General features: G+C 44.6%; 1 protein-coding gene across 1 annotated transcript in view; it reads right to left on the bottom strand.

The window, feature by feature from the left end:
* CFAP20DC (CFAP20 domain containing) overlaps window positions 1-19,228 on the bottom strand; it is a 1,731,599-nt gene that overhangs the window by 875,392 nt on the left and 836,979 nt on the right. Inside the window, exon 12 of the mRNA XM_069206541.1 lies at window positions 12,802-13,124. Within this exon, the coding sequence (XP_069062642.1) occupies window positions 12,802-13,124 (323 nt within the window). The remainder of the gene's footprint in view (window positions 1-12,801; window positions 13,125-19,228) is intronic.

Below are 19,228 nucleotides of genomic sequence, written 5' to 3'. Positions count from 1 at the left end.
TGCATGGCCTCGTAAATTACCTTTATTTGAGCAGGGCTCGCTCCGCCCCTGGAAAAGGGGAAAGACGCGGAGTCTACCCTATCGTCGGCTCCGCGGAACCGTGCTCGGAACGTCGAAGTTTCCTAGATGCCTTGTCAGCCAACAGGCGTGGCGAAGTCGAAGTCCGCTTGGACTTCTTCTACTTCTTGTGCCTCTTACCTGAGTGATCGGATGACCTCGAATGCGAGGAAGAGGACTTGGGGCTCTGGGGCGGTGCCGTGACCTCCTCCTACTGCACGACCGTGACCTCCTCGGAGTCACGCCGAGCAAAGATGACTGTTGGGCCACTAGACGTTTGAGGGATCTCTCCCTCAAGGCCTTCGGAGCCATGGCCCGACAGTCGGAACACGAAGTGGAGTCGTGATCCTTCTCTAAGCACCAGAGGCACACTCGGTGTGGATCCGTTACCCACATGGTGCGATGACATGCACCACACAGTTTTAATCCAGTCTTTCTAGAAGACATGCTTCAAACAATCAAGATCGAAAAACTTCGACGCCAGTCGAAGAAAAGGGTAGCTCTATCCGGATCTGCGCTTAACCGGCTCAGAAGGAAAAGAACTGACATACACGCGCCGAGGTGGTATCTATATAGACAACCGTGACGTCATAAACGGCTCCAACAACACTGACAACGCACGCAGATCCGAACAACGCCACCCGACAGCCCGCGCAGGGTACTGCTCAGCAGAAAAATTACAGATTCGAAGCTGAAGCCAGGGAATTCTAAGGTAAGGAAACTGCAGCAAGAAGTCTCTTTCAGATTGATATATTCAATACCCAAGAGAGAGGAGGAGTGAAGAGGAGCCACTGTACATCCTCCTTTTTCAAGTACACTTAATCACACCAAGTACAGTAGCTAATACACAAACACAACCTTTACTGCGTTACAGTGTGGATACATAGATATGGGTCTCAAATGGAGAGTAGCAGAACTACAGTTTTAACAAAACTCAGGAGAAGACCATCCTTACGGAAGAAGAAGTCGCACACACTTGCTATTGTCATGCTTCATTCTTGGCAACCTCTCCCCACCCTGGTAGGACAGTGACACCAGGGTGGGCTCAAACCTCCAGATCGACCCGGACAGGAGGGAGTTCTTAGATAAAAACTACTGGATAAATATGGAATCCAGATTGATTAAAAAATACCTTGAGGAATCGGATACATCACATTTAATAATAGTATTCTCAGGTATATTTAAAAACCAAATTAAGGCAGTATCCTTGATATTAATGTCTCAAGCCATCCTACAGAACTCCCTCCAGTCTGGGGGTTTTGAGTCCACCCGGGTGGGACAAATAAGTGTGCGAGGCTTCCTCTTCCATAACAATGGTCTTCCACTGAGTTCTGTTATGACAGTAGTTGTGGTACATCCCTATTCGGGACCCGTATCTGTGTATCCAAAATGGAACACAGCATAGCCTGTGTTTGTGCATTAACTACTCTGCTTGGTGAGGTCTTGAATGGTATCACTGCACTTAGACAGTCAGGAGTAAAAATGGGTGTAACATGGTTTTTCAACTGAAACAAAACAGTATATTTGGTTATGTGTAACCAATGGCGCAAAACAATATCCACTGCAAACACTGCCCACTAACCACCTACTGCCAGTGACCAAGAGTAAAAGGCATTACATTCTTGTCTGTCTTTATTTTCTTCTCGGCAAACCTTGTTAAACAAGCTCAACAGGATAAATAACTGTATAAAAACAACATTCACAGGGGCAGGTGGACAATTCACTGGGGTGGGTACGCACACCACCAATTCATCACTAGAGGTGGTCTGGGTGTATGTTTTAGCTATGTGACTAGAATACGTGACGTCTAATGCTGGGTATATCACTCCACCGAAATGTGCTGGTAAAAAACACAAAATAAAAATCCTTGCAGGAACTCTAACACAGTGGCATATCCATGATGAGACAGTCAGTCCGTTAGCCTGACTATCAGAAGCATCCTCACCTCATTTGTGGTGTGGTGGGCTCAATGGAAAACCGATGAACCAGAAAACTGAGGTTTAAATCCCAGCCTTGCTCCATGTGAACAAACTGTGTCCTCGGGTCATTTACTATTTGAACAGACAACTCTCCTCCCTTTTTTTTTGTTGCAAAGATTGAAAGTACTTAGCATTAGTCTAAATTATATTTTGTACTTGATTAGAAAACTGGACTACATTAGCTATCACCCGGGGAGAGACAGCATCCAGTATCATGGTTCTCTACTTAAAATGTGGGACTGTTCAAAAGTTAGAGATCTTGGAATCATCAGTCCTGCACTGCATTCTTAGTTTTCTTACTTGATTAAACTGTTTGATTATGGACAAATCATGTTCTGTGTTTGTTTGTCCCCTTGTCTTCCGTAATGTGAGAGTTTGCGACAGGCTCATTAAATCAATGTGGCTGATGTAAAGGCTTTAGGGCTGGTTCACACTGGTTTATGGCACCTCCAATACAGGTAATGGTTTACTGCACTGCAGGAGGTCACATATCTCCTTATTAGGATCTCTAGAGGTAAACTCTGTTCCTGAAACGTTGTTATGCAAGATGCCTACTTTGCTGCAACCCAAGCTTGTGTATCATGTAAAACAAAGTGGTAGGCACTTCTGAATACCTCTTGTCACAGTCCTTAGGGCTGTGAAAATAAAATCCAGCCGACGCAGTAGGCCCCTGAAAAGCGTGACAATCCTGCAGAAAGCAGGATGGTTCACCTTTAAGAGTAATACTTTCAGAGAAAATGTACACAGAGATTTCAATGAGTCGAGTTGCAAATCTGCAACAGTCACAGTCACAGCACAGATTTCCCATGGTATTAAAAAATAGACATTTAGAAAGTACACATTTCTTTGTGTAAAACTGCTACGCTCAGGTGCATTTGCACTTTATTTCTCCATTGGGAAAATCTTAGAAACCCTTTTCCCTTCCACTCACAGAATTTTGATAGTGTGCCCTCCCTTGTACCGCCTGGTTTAGAGTTTGGCGACTCCATTCACAAGCGTGAGTAACATCCCGTCAGACTCTATATCAGGCCTTTAGTGCTGCAGTTGAAAGAAGTCCACTTCCAACCATATAAGGGGTATGAAACTACCTGCAAATGTTTGTGAACACCCACAAAAATCTGAGTTTCTGAATTTCCACAAGCCTTTGCAGGTATTGCCTCACTGGAAAGCTCATGTGAGCTGAAATGCTCAAGCTAAAACTTCCACTACACTGGTTTAATTTTATGTGTGAGTAAATGTCTTAATAAGCACACAATCTAAACATTCCTAATTTTCTTAATTAGGAAAGGTATTTTGTACTTGCAAATGTTGCTATTTGTCCACCTATGTTACCTCTGGTGTACAAACAGCTTTTTGAATCAGGACTTTGACAATTTATAGAAATGAGTTGCCTTTGAAATTGTCGACAGCCATACATTTCCAGAAGTACTCCCAATGGCTAATATTTACTCATGCAGATTTTATAGTTATCTGTTTATTCAGTTTTTTTTCTTTTGGAGAAACCCTCTCACCTGCACCAGCAAAAATGTGTACTGCATGGAGATCTTTTGTACATCATTTCCACAATACCTCCAACATTTTTAATGAATAGGTTGAGGTACCCATACAGGGAGGAAAACTCCACTGGCGGTGTATGTGAATACCCGCAAATGTATGACTTCGAGATTCTTTGTAATATTTTCAAAGGTCACCCCTCTGTCCCTCTACTGGTTATGCTGCTGTTCGCACCCTATACTCAAAGCAATGGAAAATCTGGAATAGTCGCCTCTGTTCCACAATTGTAACTGCACTATTCTGAAATTTGAGTGCGAAATAGGATGTGGGATTTTAAATCACGAATTGCTTCTGTTGCACAATTCAGCAACAACTGAATACACGTGTGATTCAGTCTGTCTTACATTATAATGTGAAACTAGATATCCTCAAGCAAGTCAAGTAAAATGTAAATAAGCTAAATACATATAGTTAAGGAGACCTCGTCACATTAAACAGGAATCATAGCATACATTACGTTTCTGAAATAATATATTGTAATACATTTATGTAACTCACAATAGGGTAAAATCCCCCCAAAAATGACAGAAAGTTTTTTTTTTTAAATATTTGAAACGTGTAAAACTCGCAGGCACATCACTATAGATTCCTTTAGAAGCTTCCGATTTAATATGGAAAGCTCATTGAATCATTTAGTTATATAATTGAAGACAAAGTGCAATACTAATACTTGAGATGGACTGTGGACCTTAGAAAACACTTATGAGTAATGCAGTGAAGAGAAACAGAGCCGAGTATTTCTTTTGACGTCTGCTATACTGGAGTTACAAAGCCAGTGCTGCTCACATTAGGACAAAGCACTGTGATGTAATGAACTGCTACGCGAGCGGGAGACTTATTATCCAGGCTCCTTGACACTGGTTGGGAAGTGCTGTAACCTAGCAGGAAGAGTTCGGCCTTTTGAAGCTCTCCAAGAGACCCTTAGCACAACAGGCCCTGAAAGGCCTCTTTCTTCTTAAGAAAGGCCTAAAAAACCCATTGGCATCGAAATCAAATAACGAAGATACTGGAATACAAGTTATAAAGAGAGCCATAAACGTCCTGACCTTGTAGGCACAAAACATAAGAGCATTTAAGCTTCCAAACTGATAAACCTGTCATAATTCTACTTTAGTGTAAAGTGTAATAAATTGACCAAGCCTATTGCAAGCCACCGAGCCATAGTTATTTGTATTTAGATTTCCTTTAGTTCATCACAAACGCACATTTGAATAAAACCAATACACAATGGCCTTCATCAATCACAACAGAATGCCCCCGATATCTTCTGTTACCTGCTGCATCAGGAATTTCAAGTGTCAAGGGAATATGATGGCTTGCATGTATTTCAGTCGGACATTTTATCTGCTCAAACCAGACAAAGGGGGTCATTATGACCCTGGCGGTTACTAGACCGCCAACGTCAGACCGCTTCCAAAGTGGCAGTCTGACAGCGACATTATGACAGGCGGCCTGAATCTTAGCGGCCCTATTATGGTTTCCCCGCTGGCACAGCGGGGAAACCATAACAGGGGCCGCCGAGATTCAGGCTGCACAGGTGGCCTGATGGCGGTATGGGACTAGCAGGCGGCGGAATCAAAATGGGGGCCTAAATGCCGTAGTGAAAAATCACTCACAAATGAGGTGCACCAAGGCCAGCTGGTTTACCCCCGACCTACAGGCCTCCAAACGAGAATGCCGAAAAATGGAGAAGACCTGGTACCTTGAACCTACCGAATCCAACCACATCGCCCTCAAGACTACCATCCGCAAACATCACCAGCTGATCCGCACCACCAAATGATCCTTCTACAAAAGCCGCATAGACACCCACGCCCACAACAACAAAGAGCTCTTCGGCATCATCAAAGAGCTCTCCAACCCCAGGGCCTGCTCCTACGAACTCCCGCCATCACAGGAGCTCTGCAACTCCCTCGCCACCTATTTCCGTCGAAAGATCGAAGACATCCACAACAGCTTCAACCCCCAGATCCACCAGTCAACCATAGACAGCAACATCCCCAACGCACCAAGCAACGTGAACCTCCTATGCACCTGGACCCACATCAACAATGAAGACACCATCAACATCATGGCTTCCATCCACTCCGTCACACCCTCGGGCCCTTGTCCACACCAGATCTTCAACAAAGCCAGCGAAATCATCGCCTTCCACCACCGCGCCATCAACAGCTCCTTCGAGACAGCCACCTTCCCGGAGAGCTGGAAACAAGCCAATGTCAACGCCCTGCTGAAGAAATCCAAGGCGGACTCAGATGACCCCAAGAACTACCGGACCATCTCCCTCCTTCCCTTCTCAGTAAAGGTTATTGAGAAAATCGTGAACAATCAAATATCCCGCTTCCTGGAAGACAACAAAGCGCACGATACCTCCCAATCAGGATTCCGCAAAAACCACAGCACTGAGACCGCACTCATCCCTGCTACAGATGACATGAGGACCATGTTCGACGAAGGCGAAACTGCAGCGCTCATCCTCCTGGACCTCTCTGCAGCCTTCGACACTGTCTGTCACCATACTCTTCGAACACGCATCCACATCGCCGGGATCTGCGGGAACGCTTTTCAATGTTTACATCGCCCCTCTCGCCAACTTCTCAAGAACTCACCACATCAACATAGTTTCCTTACACAGACAACACCCGGCTGATCATGTCCCTCACGCAAGACCCTGCAACCGCTAAAAACAACCTCCACAATGGACTTCACGCCATAGCCAACTGGAGGGAATCTAACCGCCTCAAGCTAAACACCGACAAAACAGAGATCCTCATCTTCGGCAGCAACCCCTCAGCCTGGAACAACTTCTGGTGGCCTACCTCCCTAGGAGCCTCACCCACACCCACAACTCAAGCATGAAACCTGGGATTCATCCTGGAGTCAGCACTCAGCATGACCCAGCAGGTTAACGCAATCTCCTCTTCCTGCTACAGCACCCTCCGTATGCTCTGTAAGATCTTCAAATGGATCCCCGTCGAAACCAGAAAAACAGTCACCCACGCCTTGGTCAGCAGCCGTCTGGACTACGGAAACGCACTCTATGCAGGAACTATGGCCAAACTGCAAACAAAAACGCAACATATCCAAAATGCTTCCCCCGCCTCATCCTAGACATCCCACGCCGAGACCACATCTCTACCCACCTCAGAGACCTATACCGGCTACACGTATCGAAGAGGATCACCTTCAAACTCCTCACCCATGCACAACACAGGTCCGGCCTACCTCAACGACAGACTCACCTTCCATACTCCCACCAGCCTTCTCCGCTCCGCCAGCCTCGCCCTCGCCTCTGGCCCCCGCTCCACTGCCGGAGGAAGATCCTTCTCCCACCTCGCCGCCAAGACCTAAAACTCCCTACCGCTCTACCTACGCCAGACCCAGGACCTCCCAACATTCAGGAAACGCCTCAAGAAATGACTATTTGATCAGTAGCTTCCCCCCACTAGCGCCTTGAGACCCTGATGGGTGAGTAGAGCGCTTTATAAATTACCTGATTGATTGATTGATTGATTACGTAGTCAACCATGACAAGAAAGATCTTTGTGGACCCTCAAATCACCATCTGCACCCTCACCACTCTCTTTCCAGCTATCTCCTCAATTAAATTCATTTAGGTTAAAAAGTTACTGTCAGTTCCAAAGTACCCTGTTCACAACCATACAACAAACGACCACAGATAATTTTCATAATTTGAGTTTGAATCTTTATCCTCACAGTCCTTATTCTATGGGTGAATGTCTTTACCTTAGGGACTCGTAAATAGTAATTTCTTTCCCACTTCCTTTACCTTACATGGTTAAAATCTGGATTGTAGGAAGGTTGCTAAAGGAGGGCCAGGTGGGCAAGATGCAGGACTTAAATGAGGAGAACTGTGACCAACAGGAAAAAAGAGTACTGTAAAAAATCAGTCCATCACCTTCTAACCTGCCTTCCTCATTATAGCCCTTCCATTATGAATATATACCGAGCCATGAGGTACTCCACTCTGCATCAGATTATCACACCAAAACAGCAAGCTTGGAATTCAAACACAGGGCCACAAACTAGAACAATTAATTAAACCCACACAATACACAACAACACAATGAGTGGAAAACCTCTAGAAGGACAAACTCTGCCTCAGAGAAAAGGTAGTGGTTACTGATGAAGAAACAAATGGATCACTACTCATTCAGTATTTAGAAGATGATCTACAGATTGCCTAGCATCAGCCAAGAAAACTACATGGAGGATGTACCTAGGGGAAAAATATTTCTGCAGCATCTTAGAGAACCTCATCTGAAACCCAACCAGTGGTGATTATTCCTGACCTAGCCCTGAATCCTAAATATGCTCAATGCATCCTACAGATCAGAAATCGGAAGAAACCTCTCCCTCTGCTAAATATCGAAAGTAGGCTGGAATAGTCTATTGAAGCAAAAACATACTGATACTAAACCTTTTCCCTTTCTGTTGCACCTACATCATAAGTACTAGGTATGCGGGCACAATCATCTTAAATCCTCTGTTGGAAATTGGGTATCTTGTTGGCAGAGATTGGCACCCTGTCTAAGTAGAGACCACAATCCTAGGCAAGGTACGTCAAATACACACCCTAAATTAACCTGAGCTCACCCCCTGGCAGCTTGGCACAGAGCAAACAGGCTTAACGTAAGAGGTAATGCAAAGTATTTGTGCAACACTTTCTTACGGTAGCACAGTGGAAGACACCACAAAAAGACACCACACCCAGTTAGACAAATAAAGAATATTTATCAGAGTAAAACAAGACGAAATCCAATCAGTAGAAGTTGAGATATGAATAAATGTGAAAACAGTGCTTAGAAGTCTATAGAGGACAATAGTTCACTTGAGGTCACGAGGGACCAGTGCTAATCCAGGCCGACCGTGATAGAAGGTACGACGGGTATAGAACCCATGCACGGTCCGCTGAACAGTACCTTTTTTAGAGCAATGTGTCAACATCGGGGAGACGATGTTTTGATATTTCCGCTGCACTCTCGTGGCACATCGTCATCAGGCTCCGTGGAAGTGGATGCGATGCGTTGGTGGTGGACCGCAAAGAAAGTTGTCAACGGGTCACACAGTGGTGAAGCTGCTGTTGTCTGGTAGCTGCTGCGTCGCAGACGGGGATGCGATGCGTCAGTTTTTCTGCTCTGCACGATGTGTCATTTCTTGAGTTTTTTAGCTGTAAATGCGATGCAGCGCTTGGTTGAGGTGAAGAGTCAATTTTTCTATTGCACTCTGGGAGGTGCATCACTTTCTGAGGTTTTCAGCTGCAGAACCCAATTCTGAGGCCCAGGGCTGGAGGGGCACCTCAGGCAAGAGTCAGACTCACAGATGGCAGAGTCCAGCAGCACAGGAAGACTTGCAAGCAGTCTCTGATATCCCTGAGACTGCAGCAGAACAAATGGCAAGTCTGCAGTCCCTTGGAGACTCTTTGGCCAAGGATGTAGGGAACAAGTACAGTCCTTCTCACTGCAGAACAGAAGCAGCAGGCCAACACAGCAAAACCAGCAGCAAAGTGGCAGTCCCTCCTACAGCACAGCAAGCGGTAGGTCAACACAGCACTGCAGATGCGGAGTGGCAGTCCCTCGTGGCAGCACAGCAGTCCTTCTTCCTGGCAGAGTGTCCTTGGTTCCAGTAGAGATCTGATTTGGTGAAGTTTGGGATCCAGTATTTACATTTTGGTGCCCTGGTTCTGGAAGGTAGGAAAAACTTCCAAGCCTTCTTTTGAGGTCCACAAGGTCCCTGTCCTTCCCTCCCTGGACCCAAGCTCTCTTTGTGTGTGACTGTCTAGAAGGAATGCGCAAAGCCCCAACTACCCCGGACGTGTATTCAGAGACAGACAGAGGCACACAATGGTTAAAGTAAGAACCTGCCAACTTTCTAACAGTGGAATTTCCAGACATACAATCTAAAAATCCAACTTCATGTTGTGATTTTAAATTGTGAGTCCAGAGACACCAAACTCCACATTTCTGTATTTTCACATTTGGTAGTTACACTTAAAGGTAATCCCAATATTATCCTATGGGAGCGGTAGGCCTTGCAATGGTGAAAAACACATTTAGCAATTTTTCACTACCTGGACATGTTAAACTTAAATGTACATGACCAACTTTTTAAATACAGTGTACCCTCCCCCTGGGGCTAAGTAGTGCCTGCAATAGGGGTGACTTACATGTAGTAAAAAGGAAGGTTTGGGCCTGGCAAGTATTTGCACTTGCCGGTTCCAAATGGTAGTTCAAAACTGCACACACAGGCTCTGCAGTGGCAGACCTGAGACATGTTTAAACTGCTACTGTAGTGGGTGGCACAATCAGCGCTGCAGGTCAACTAGCAGCATTCGATTTACAGGCCCTGGGCACCTACAGTGTACGTTGCTGGGACTTACAAGTAAATAAAATGTGCCAATTGTGAATAAGCCAGTGTTACTATGTTTTAAGCAGGGAGCACATGCACTTTAGCACTGGTCAGCAGTAGAAGTGCCCAGAGTCCTAGAACTAAGAAAAACAGGGTCAAAATATAGGAGGTGGAAAGCAAAACGTCTGAGGATGACCCTGCAGAAAGGGACATTTCCAACACCCTCCATTCCAAGAAAGAAAACAAGAGAGCATACCACCACTGGCATAGGAAATTAATACAAGAACGCAGCGTGAAATGTGAGACCATTCAATAAATAAGGTTCTGTCATTACTAAGCATGATTGCCCCAAGTTGGCACTGCTGTTCTACACTTCTAGTCAGTTTTTAGTGGACAGAGAAGAAACAAAAACAGGTGAATGATGGGGCAGCAAGCCCTCAAAGTGAAGGTATACGAGAACCCTAGAACTGAATACAGAGCCCATCTAAGGCCCACACATAGTCCTTCTGCTCTCACCTAAGTAGTCCTGGAGATGAAATGTGCTATCCTTACTTCACCTGGTGAAGTTTATGAGCTAGAAACAAACAGAGTTCTTCTCTTTCTGCTATGCCCTGGCATTTGTCTTATGCTTGCTGTGGCACAGAATCCAAGATACACCTTACTAATGAAAACTAACAAGGCTGAAAGTGGTCTGGGTGCTATGTTCCGATTTAGAGTTAATGTGTCCTTGAGTCTGGTATTTGAGCCTACAGCAAGGTGTAATCCACCAGGAGCAGACACATTACTCTATTGACATAATGGTTAAATCAAGAAGATTCTGGCTTCTTCAGGGTCAGTCCTTGTTGGACAGTAGTGCAAGTGAGAAAACGCTTCTGCTTCTTGGCCAAGGACGCAAGAGGTTCTTCTTAACCAAAACTTTTACAGATGGTTAATTCGTTAAAACAGTGGATCTACGCTCTTGTCATTCTGTTAGCCTGGCAGGACACAAACACTAACAAAAAATTACTGTTCCATACTTTAAATTGAGACACATAGGTCGTTATTACAAGCTTTCCAGAATAGGACTGGCTATTAACCATACACAGAACATACTTTTGAGGTGAGGTATTTACAGAGCACGGTAAATATCTCCTATTTCACAATTTCAACTTCTAAATGAAGAATAATGTGCAGAATCATTACTTGTCACATTAAATTCTGCATGCTTTGCTTTTCTTTCAGGCCTTTAACCCCTCCCCCCAATAAAATTGGGCAGGTTTGACCTGCTGCTAACATCTATCAAAGGAAAACTGCAAAGGTGTAGTATTAATCAATACACCAACTTCAATTGTCTACTGGGGCCCGTGTGTATAAGATGTGCAACTAGGCATCAACACCAATGTAAGCCGAGCTCAGTTAGAATTTAGTGTTTCTAGCTCAGCACCTTTCTGTAATTGATTTCCAACAATGTATCTACAATCCCATCTATGAACACTTGGCAGTGACCTGATTCCATACTTATGCTGTCAGAAAAGTATGATGCTGCTTCAGGTCTGAAATAGGAAGATGCTTCTATACACATCAGAGCAAAGCCTCTGAAAAAGGTGCATCGATTTACGCTGCACTTATCCTTCTATTAAATACCAGAAGAACTAGCTAATCTGCGTATTAAAAAACATATATAAATTGACCCAAAATGTCAGAATAAACTTTGATCTAACAAAGATCCACGCTTCAAAGGAACAGTGGTTCACTAGTGAAATGTCCCTATAGTTTAATCATCATGAAGAGGGGATTTGCACCAGAATAACTAACACCCAATACTACTTATTTCTGCTAGCTAGGACAAATGCTGGAGAGTTTCAAGGTGCACTTCTGCATACTTTTACTGAGCACTTGTCCTTCTTCCCTTATATTTGCTGTAATTCCACATGAAAGAGTGAGTTCAATGTATCCTCTATCCACCTCAAATAATGAATGAAGTCAATCTCATCACCACTCCTTTCACTAAATTTCGATAAACCTGCATTTTCTGTGTGAGTAAATATGATAGTATACATTCTTGCCCGCCCTCCTTCCCTCTTCACTAGATGCCTTATGCTGAGCAACTGTGACTATTTGTGCAATAGACTGTGGTTCAATTAAATGTTCTAAAATATTTGAAAATAATCAGAGAATAAGAGTTTTGGCCAACAGGTTGTTTTGTCAACTGATAAATTATGGAAAGGAAAATGTAAGGAAGAGCTGAGATACTCAAAGATAATTCATTTCTATTAGGAAATAATAAAGCATACTAGGCCGCTGCTGAGGGCTAAACCAATAGTTAAAGAAGCGAATGAGATGTTATAGACCATCTGGTGTTTTTGCTCCTCTTCTGCTGATGGGAGCGGTGGTGCGTATGCAGGTCTAGACTGTCTTCAACCGATAGCATCTCCATAATGAACCAGCAGCAAAAGAAGCTCTGTAGACCCACAGCTGTTTATGGTAGCAAACAGGTAGATGAAAGAGTTGGCTTAGGGAAGTGAGGTGATTATGAAAGAAGGTTCTGGAATATACATACATAGGCGCCAACGCTCCTCTTCCAAAGAGCAGAGGCCGAATACCTTCAAACCTTGACTAGCTCCACAACAAAAAAAGCAGCAGAGATTGTTTGACACCATTGTGAACTCTGGATAGTCACAAGTTATGCATATCTTCTCCTATTTTGACATTGTTCAGTGAACTTGATAATAATTCAACCTCAAGTACAGTAAATTAGAAATAATGAGTATAGCAAGAGTAGTAACAAGTTCCCATAGTGCAAAAGTGAATTCTGTTTTAACAGTACATGTAGCACACACAATTTAATTGTAGGGACAATTACCTCCTCGCTGCTATCGCTTCCGTAGAAGTCGTCCTCCATCCGGGCTCCTCTTTGTTCCTCATGTCTAACAAGATGGCTGACATCCAATGGAAATGCATACTCATCCATTGATAAATTCTGAGACTTCCCATGGGGCGCGGATCGAGGCCTTGATAAAAAAGTAAAAACATCTGTCTGGGTGGGTTTGAGCTTACAGGGTGGATTTCCCTTTTCATCTTCAACTTCTTGCAGAAGTCCAGGTAATGTTTCGAAAGTTTCCCTTTCATTGGTGTCGGGTTGTTTGGATGACTGAAGAGGATGAGGTTCGGGAAAAACCCACTCATCTAAAAAGCAAGGACACAATTCCTTCAGGGTCAGTAAGATTTCATTAAGTTTTGCTAATTTAATTAACTGCCATTTAAAAACAATATATTGTACCCTGTAGTATTTCATGATTTTGTATGATGTTACATTGTGATCTATGTGTACATCTTATACGTGTTACATCTTGTATTGATTATATTTAAATTTTATGAGCCAATGTTAGTAGGTAGAATGAAAAGAAGGAATTTAGAATGTGGAATGTGGTAGGAAAGAAGGTGAAGGACAGTCCGTTGATCTCCAGCTCTTAAGGTGGCTGAGCTGTTTCTTAAGCTGTATGAATTAAATGAATAAAATACATCTTGAAGAAATACCTTGAGTGGGTAGTGGTAATTACTACATTTCAGCGATGATTCAAACCTGCGTTTTCATCAACTTCCACTACAGATTTACTATCAGCAGTGGCAGCCCGTCCTTTAGGGCAGAGGGGCCACGCCCCACCGCCACCTTTTGCCCCCCATGAAGAGTGTCTGTCAGGCTGAACAAAGGTCAGTCTGACAGACACTCTTCATGTTCAGGTCAGGCAGCCAGGAGCAGACATGCACGATTTGCGCAGACTCCTGGCTGCCTGAGCTGAACTTTGCTGGGCTGAGGAGATCACAGCTCCTATGGACGTGACCTCACAGAGTGGGGTGGGGTCAGCAGTCTCACTGACCCCCATCCCACTCTGTGACGAGGCAGGGACTGCTGCCTTCCCTCATTGGCTGACCTAAGGTCATGCAATGTGGGAAGGCAGCAGTCCCAACCCTCCTGGGACCTGGAGGCCGAAGGTAAGTGTGTGTGTGTATGTGTGTGATGTTTCAAATTGAATGTTTGGTGCGTGCGTGCATGTTTGAATGGTATGAATGTTGTTAATGGATGTGCATGCATGCGTGTGTGAAAGAATGAGTGTGTGTGATGTTTTAAAATGAATGTTAGGTGCGTGTGTGCATGTTTGAATGGTATGAGTGTTGTTAATGGATGTGCGTGCGTGGGTGTCTGTGTGTGAAAGAAGGAGAGTGTGTGTGTGTGTGTGCGCGCCCCGCCCGCCCCCTCCCTCCTAAAGCTGCCGGCCGCCATTGACTATCAGCCTACTAGAATCAACAGAAAATGAGTGTTACAATTGTGAGAAAACTTTGCTTTTAAAAAGGAGCGTTACGCAAGAGAAACGTCCCAATAATGGCATAAGATACAGTAAACATTCTTTTTACAATATGCTGTTCTAAAACTTACTTTAAGGCCACGCAACATTAACTGCCACTTTGCGAGCCGCTGCAGTTCACCAGCGCTCGTGGCTTCCACATGCTCCTCTTGCTAGTCTGCCCTCAAAGTCATTCTGTTGTAGAAGAGTGTCCACACGTCAATGTGTGCTGCCACTGTAGCCTCAAGCTCTAGTTCCCATAAAATTAGACACACGGTGTAGGCGGCGGCCATCTTAATAAATCGGGATGTTGTACATGGCCTTCAAAAGTATACAAGTGATTCCAGCAACAAACGTGTGAACCAAGAAGCTAAAATTCCCATACCTTTACTTATTCTTATTAAAAGCACACCCAACGTGGCATGTACTGCTCTGTGAAATAGTACCTTGTCTTCATTTACACACAGTGATAGGCACATCTTGATTTACGTGGCTATCACTCTTCCTTTTGTACAACACGTTGATAGACACTGTAGGAGGCTGGCCTGGTTTGTAGTGGGTACCTTGGGTACTTACACCTTATACCAGGTCCAGTTATCCCTTATTAGTGAAGTAGTAGTGTTCTAGCAGCTTAGGCTGATATAGGTAGCTATAGCAGAGCAGCTTAGGCTGAACTAGGAGACATGCAAAGCTCATGCAATACCACGTATAGTTACACAGTACTTACACACAAGTAAAGACAATACTCAGTGTTACCAAAAATAAAGGTAGTTTATTTGGGTGACACAGTACCGAAAATATCTTGGAGGCAATACTCCTTCTGGAGGTAAGTAGCATACACAATATATACAATAGACACCAAAATAAGGTAAGTAATTAGACATAGGATTGTGCAAACAATAGGAAATGCCATAGAATGCAATTGGAGAAAATAGGTCTATGGGCAACACAAACCATATACTAAGAAAGTGGAATGCAAATCACAAATTCTCCCCTAGACAAGTGTAGTGTGTGTAGAATCGCTGGGAGAGTAAGAATACAGTAAAGGTAAGTAAATTACCCCACCCCAGAGTCCAGAAAAGGAGGAGTAAAGTACTGCAAGTTTCCTTAGGACCCACTACACCTTGTGATTGGGATATTGCAGTAACCAACCAAGTCTGCAAACAACAACTGCTGGATTCCTGGACCTGAAGACCTGCAAAAGAAGGGGACCAAGTCCAGAAGTTGAAAGAAGTTCCAAGAAGGGCAGGAGCCCCTGCCAACCCAGAAGAGGGTGCAAAAGAAGAGTCCCCAGTTGAAGGAAGACTGAGGAATGCACCCTAGGAAGATGCCAGCGGGTGCCAGCATGATGCAGAAGATGTCCCACAACGTGAAGATGGATTCAGACATAACTTTGTGTTGGAAGTCGCCAACAAGCATTAGTTACGACAAATATGTGTTTTGCATCAAAATGGAGCTGGCTGGACCCAGGAGGAACCTGGGGGTCTCAATTCTGTGTGAGGAGGAAGAGGGGGCTCTCAGCACTTTAGAGAGCCCTCACAATGCAAGGCAGCACTCACGGGAGTCCCAGGACACGGGGACAAAGGAGGTGCAAAACACGGTTGGTGCAGCACAACAAAGGAAGGTCCCACGCCGCTGGAGAACAACTCAGCGAGTTGAGCATCGCAGGATGGAGTGCTGGGGGCCTGGGCCAGGCTATGCACAAAGGAATTTTGCAAATAGGGCACAGAGGCCTTAGGAGGTGAAGAAGATGCAGTTCACAGGGGTACCATCACTCTCAGGGAAGGCAGGGTCTTATCTCCTACAAATTGCGTCAGCAGGACTTCAGGACAGTCTATGTCGATGGGGTCCACCTTTTGTGTCCTTAGGAGCGCGCTCGTCCCTGTGAGAGGAGTCCAGGGGTACCGGTTGTCATCTTGGAAGGTGCCTGCGTGAGCAGGGGAGTGACTTTGTCACCCCACAGGAGATTTCTTCGGTCCTTCTGGTGCAGGATGAAGACAGGGAGTCCTCCCGAGCGTGCACACAGTTGAAGCTGTTGCAGTTGCTGGCTGGAGCTGAAGTTGCAGTGGAAAAGTATCCCTTGTGGATACTTTGTTGCTGTTACAGCATTTCCTGGAGCATACGGCGGTTGATCCGAGGTCAGAGGATGAAGTTGTAGTTGTAGTTGCAGAGGATTCCTGAAGGAAACTTGCAAGCAGAATCTGAAGAGATCCCACAGGAGAGACCCTAAATAGCCCTGAGAGGGGGATTGGCTACCTTTTCAGGTAAAGACCTATCAGGAGGGGTCTCTGATGTCACCTGCTGGCACTGGCCACTCAGAGCCCTCCAGAGTGCCCCCACACCTTGCAAAGCAAGATGGCTGAAGTCTGGGACACACTGGAGGAGCTCTGGGCAGAGAGTGGTCACTCCCCTTTCCTTTGTGCAGTTTCGTGCCAGAGCAGGGGACAAGGGATCCCTGAACCGGTGTAGACTGGCTTATGAAAGGAGGGCACCATCTGTGCCCTTCAAAGCATTTCCAGAAGCTGGAGGAGGCTACCCCTCCCCAGCCTGTAACACCTATTTCCAAAGGGAGAGGGTGTAACACCCTGCTCTCAGAGGAAATGCTTTGTTCTGCTTTCCTGGGACTGAGCTGCTCAGACCCCAGGAGGGCAGAACCCTGTCTGTGAGGTGGCAGCAGCTGTAGCTGCAGTGCAAGCCACAGAGAGCTGGGTTGGCAGTACTGGGGGTCCATAGTGGAGCCCCCAGGATGCATGGAATTGGCTCCCCAATACCAGATTTGGAATGGGGGGACAATTCCATGATGTTAGACATGTTACATGGCCATATTCAGCGTTACCATTGTGAAGCTACATATAGGTATTGACCTTTATGTAGTGCACGCGTGTAATGGCGTCCCCGCACTCACAAAGTCCGGGGACATGGCCCTGAACTATATGGGGGCACCTTTGCTAGTGCACCTAAACTTCAGCAAGTGAAGGTTTGACATATAGGTGACTTATAAGTTACTTAAGTGCAGCAAAAATGGCTGTGAAATAATGTGTGTGTTATTTCATGGAGGCTGCAATGGCAGGCCTGTGCAAGGGTTTGTCTGAGCTCCCTATGGGTGGCAAAAGAAATGCTGCAACCCATATGGATCTCCTGGAACCCCAATGCTATGGGTACCTAGGTACCATATTCTAGGGACTTACAAGGGGGGGTCCAGTGTGCCAATTGAAATTGGTAAATGAAGCCACTAGCTTACAGTGACAAATTTAAAAGCAGAGAGAGAATAAGCACTGAGGTTCTGATTAGCAGAGCCACAGTGACACAGTCAAGCACTATACAGACACACACATTAGGTCATAAACTATGAGCATTGGGGACTTGACTAGCAGGATCCAAGTGAGACAGACAAAAACATACTGACATACAGGTAAAAAATGGGGGTAACATGCCAAGGAAGATGGTACTTTCCTACAGACACACTTGGAATTACATGCCTATTATTATATCTCTTTTACAACACGCTGATAGGCACACCTCAAGTTGAGTGGTTATTACAAGACAATGTACAAATTAAACACAGTGATAGGCACACCCTGATTAAGTGGCTATCACCATACTAATCTCCTCATTTAGTGAACATATTTTATTTACAAGCATGTTTGTTTATTACAGTATTTTATATTGCATCTAAGTATATATGTGCATGTGATTTATATGGAGAATTACTATATATATTTCAGTTGGTGTCATATTGTGTTTTACACGTTGAGACAGTAACATGCAAAATATCACACCACCACCTTTCTTTTTAACCTCTCCAGGAGACGCTCCCATTAGGTAGAATGAAGGGAAGGAATTTAGAATGTGGAATGTGTGTTGTGTTTAGCTTTAATTATACTAAAGGAGACTGCTGGATTCGGGAAGAAGCACCACCAGGCTGTGGGGAACTGAGTCCAAGTCTACTCAGCCTAACCCTTCCAACCAGCTAGCAGTACCTCTTCAGCATCTAAAAATGGCAGTGATTTGTGGCAGCTGTGCACGTGACATTCTGATTTCTCAGGGAAATCGTGGTGCAACAGATGTCATCCTTTTCTCTCAGTTACATTTGTCTCACAGATGCAAAGACAAACAGGAGCAGAAACCGGTTCAATGCATTTTATTGAATCTGTGTTCTAGATATAATAGCATGTACTGCAATGATTAGGATGATGAAACAGAATAATAGCAATGCAAGGAATTCATGAAAGTGAAACACAAAAAAAGTCCCACCATAGTATCAGAGTGCTAAATGTCAGGATTCTTACCTATACCACTAAGGTACTACTACAGCACAGCCCTAATCCACCCTTCAGGTTCCCTACGAAGACACTATCCCCCACACCTGAACATGATAGTAGTTAAGAGGGCTGTTGGTCTACTGAGCGTCCTCTCTCATGTAAACGGAAAGACGCCAAGACTCAGCAGACAGCTGCAGTGAAGCGAAAGCATACAGTGGCAATTTTCTGGCAGGACCTCTCCCTCTAATGTAGAGAGGAAGAGGGTTGTTTTATAATAAAAAAGCTGGTGTTCTAACAAACCTGCCCTAACGTAAGAACCTGTATGATTTTCGTGAAGTGATAAAGATTGTGGTCACTGACAACATTTTGGAGACAGCCTTGAACAAAGCACAGAATGAGAATGTCCAAATAAAGGGAATAAAAACAGTTTTTGTGCTAAAAGCGTATCAATAAAGGAAAATAAAACATCATCACAGAAGAGAGCTTCTGCTCAGAAAATAAAATGAATTGTTTCTAAGCTAGAGGGCACAAGCTGCAGGCCTGTGGTTAAAATAACGTGCCCATAAAAGCTACTAAAATAACCTTACAACAGTATGAATTAAATGAATGAAATACATCTTCAAGAAATTCCTCGAGTGGGCAGCGGTAATTACTACACACACATTCAGTAAATGTGCTTCATTGA

Source organism: Pleurodeles waltl, chromosome 9 (genome assembly GCF_031143425.1).
Source record: "Pleurodeles waltl isolate 20211129_DDA chromosome 9, aPleWal1.hap1.20221129, whole genome shotgun sequence".
Lineage (NCBI taxonomy): Eukaryota > Metazoa > Chordata > Amphibia > Caudata > Salamandridae > Pleurodeles > Pleurodeles waltl.
Note: the sequence above shows the minus strand (reverse complement) of the source record. Positions and strands in the feature narration are given on the sequence as shown.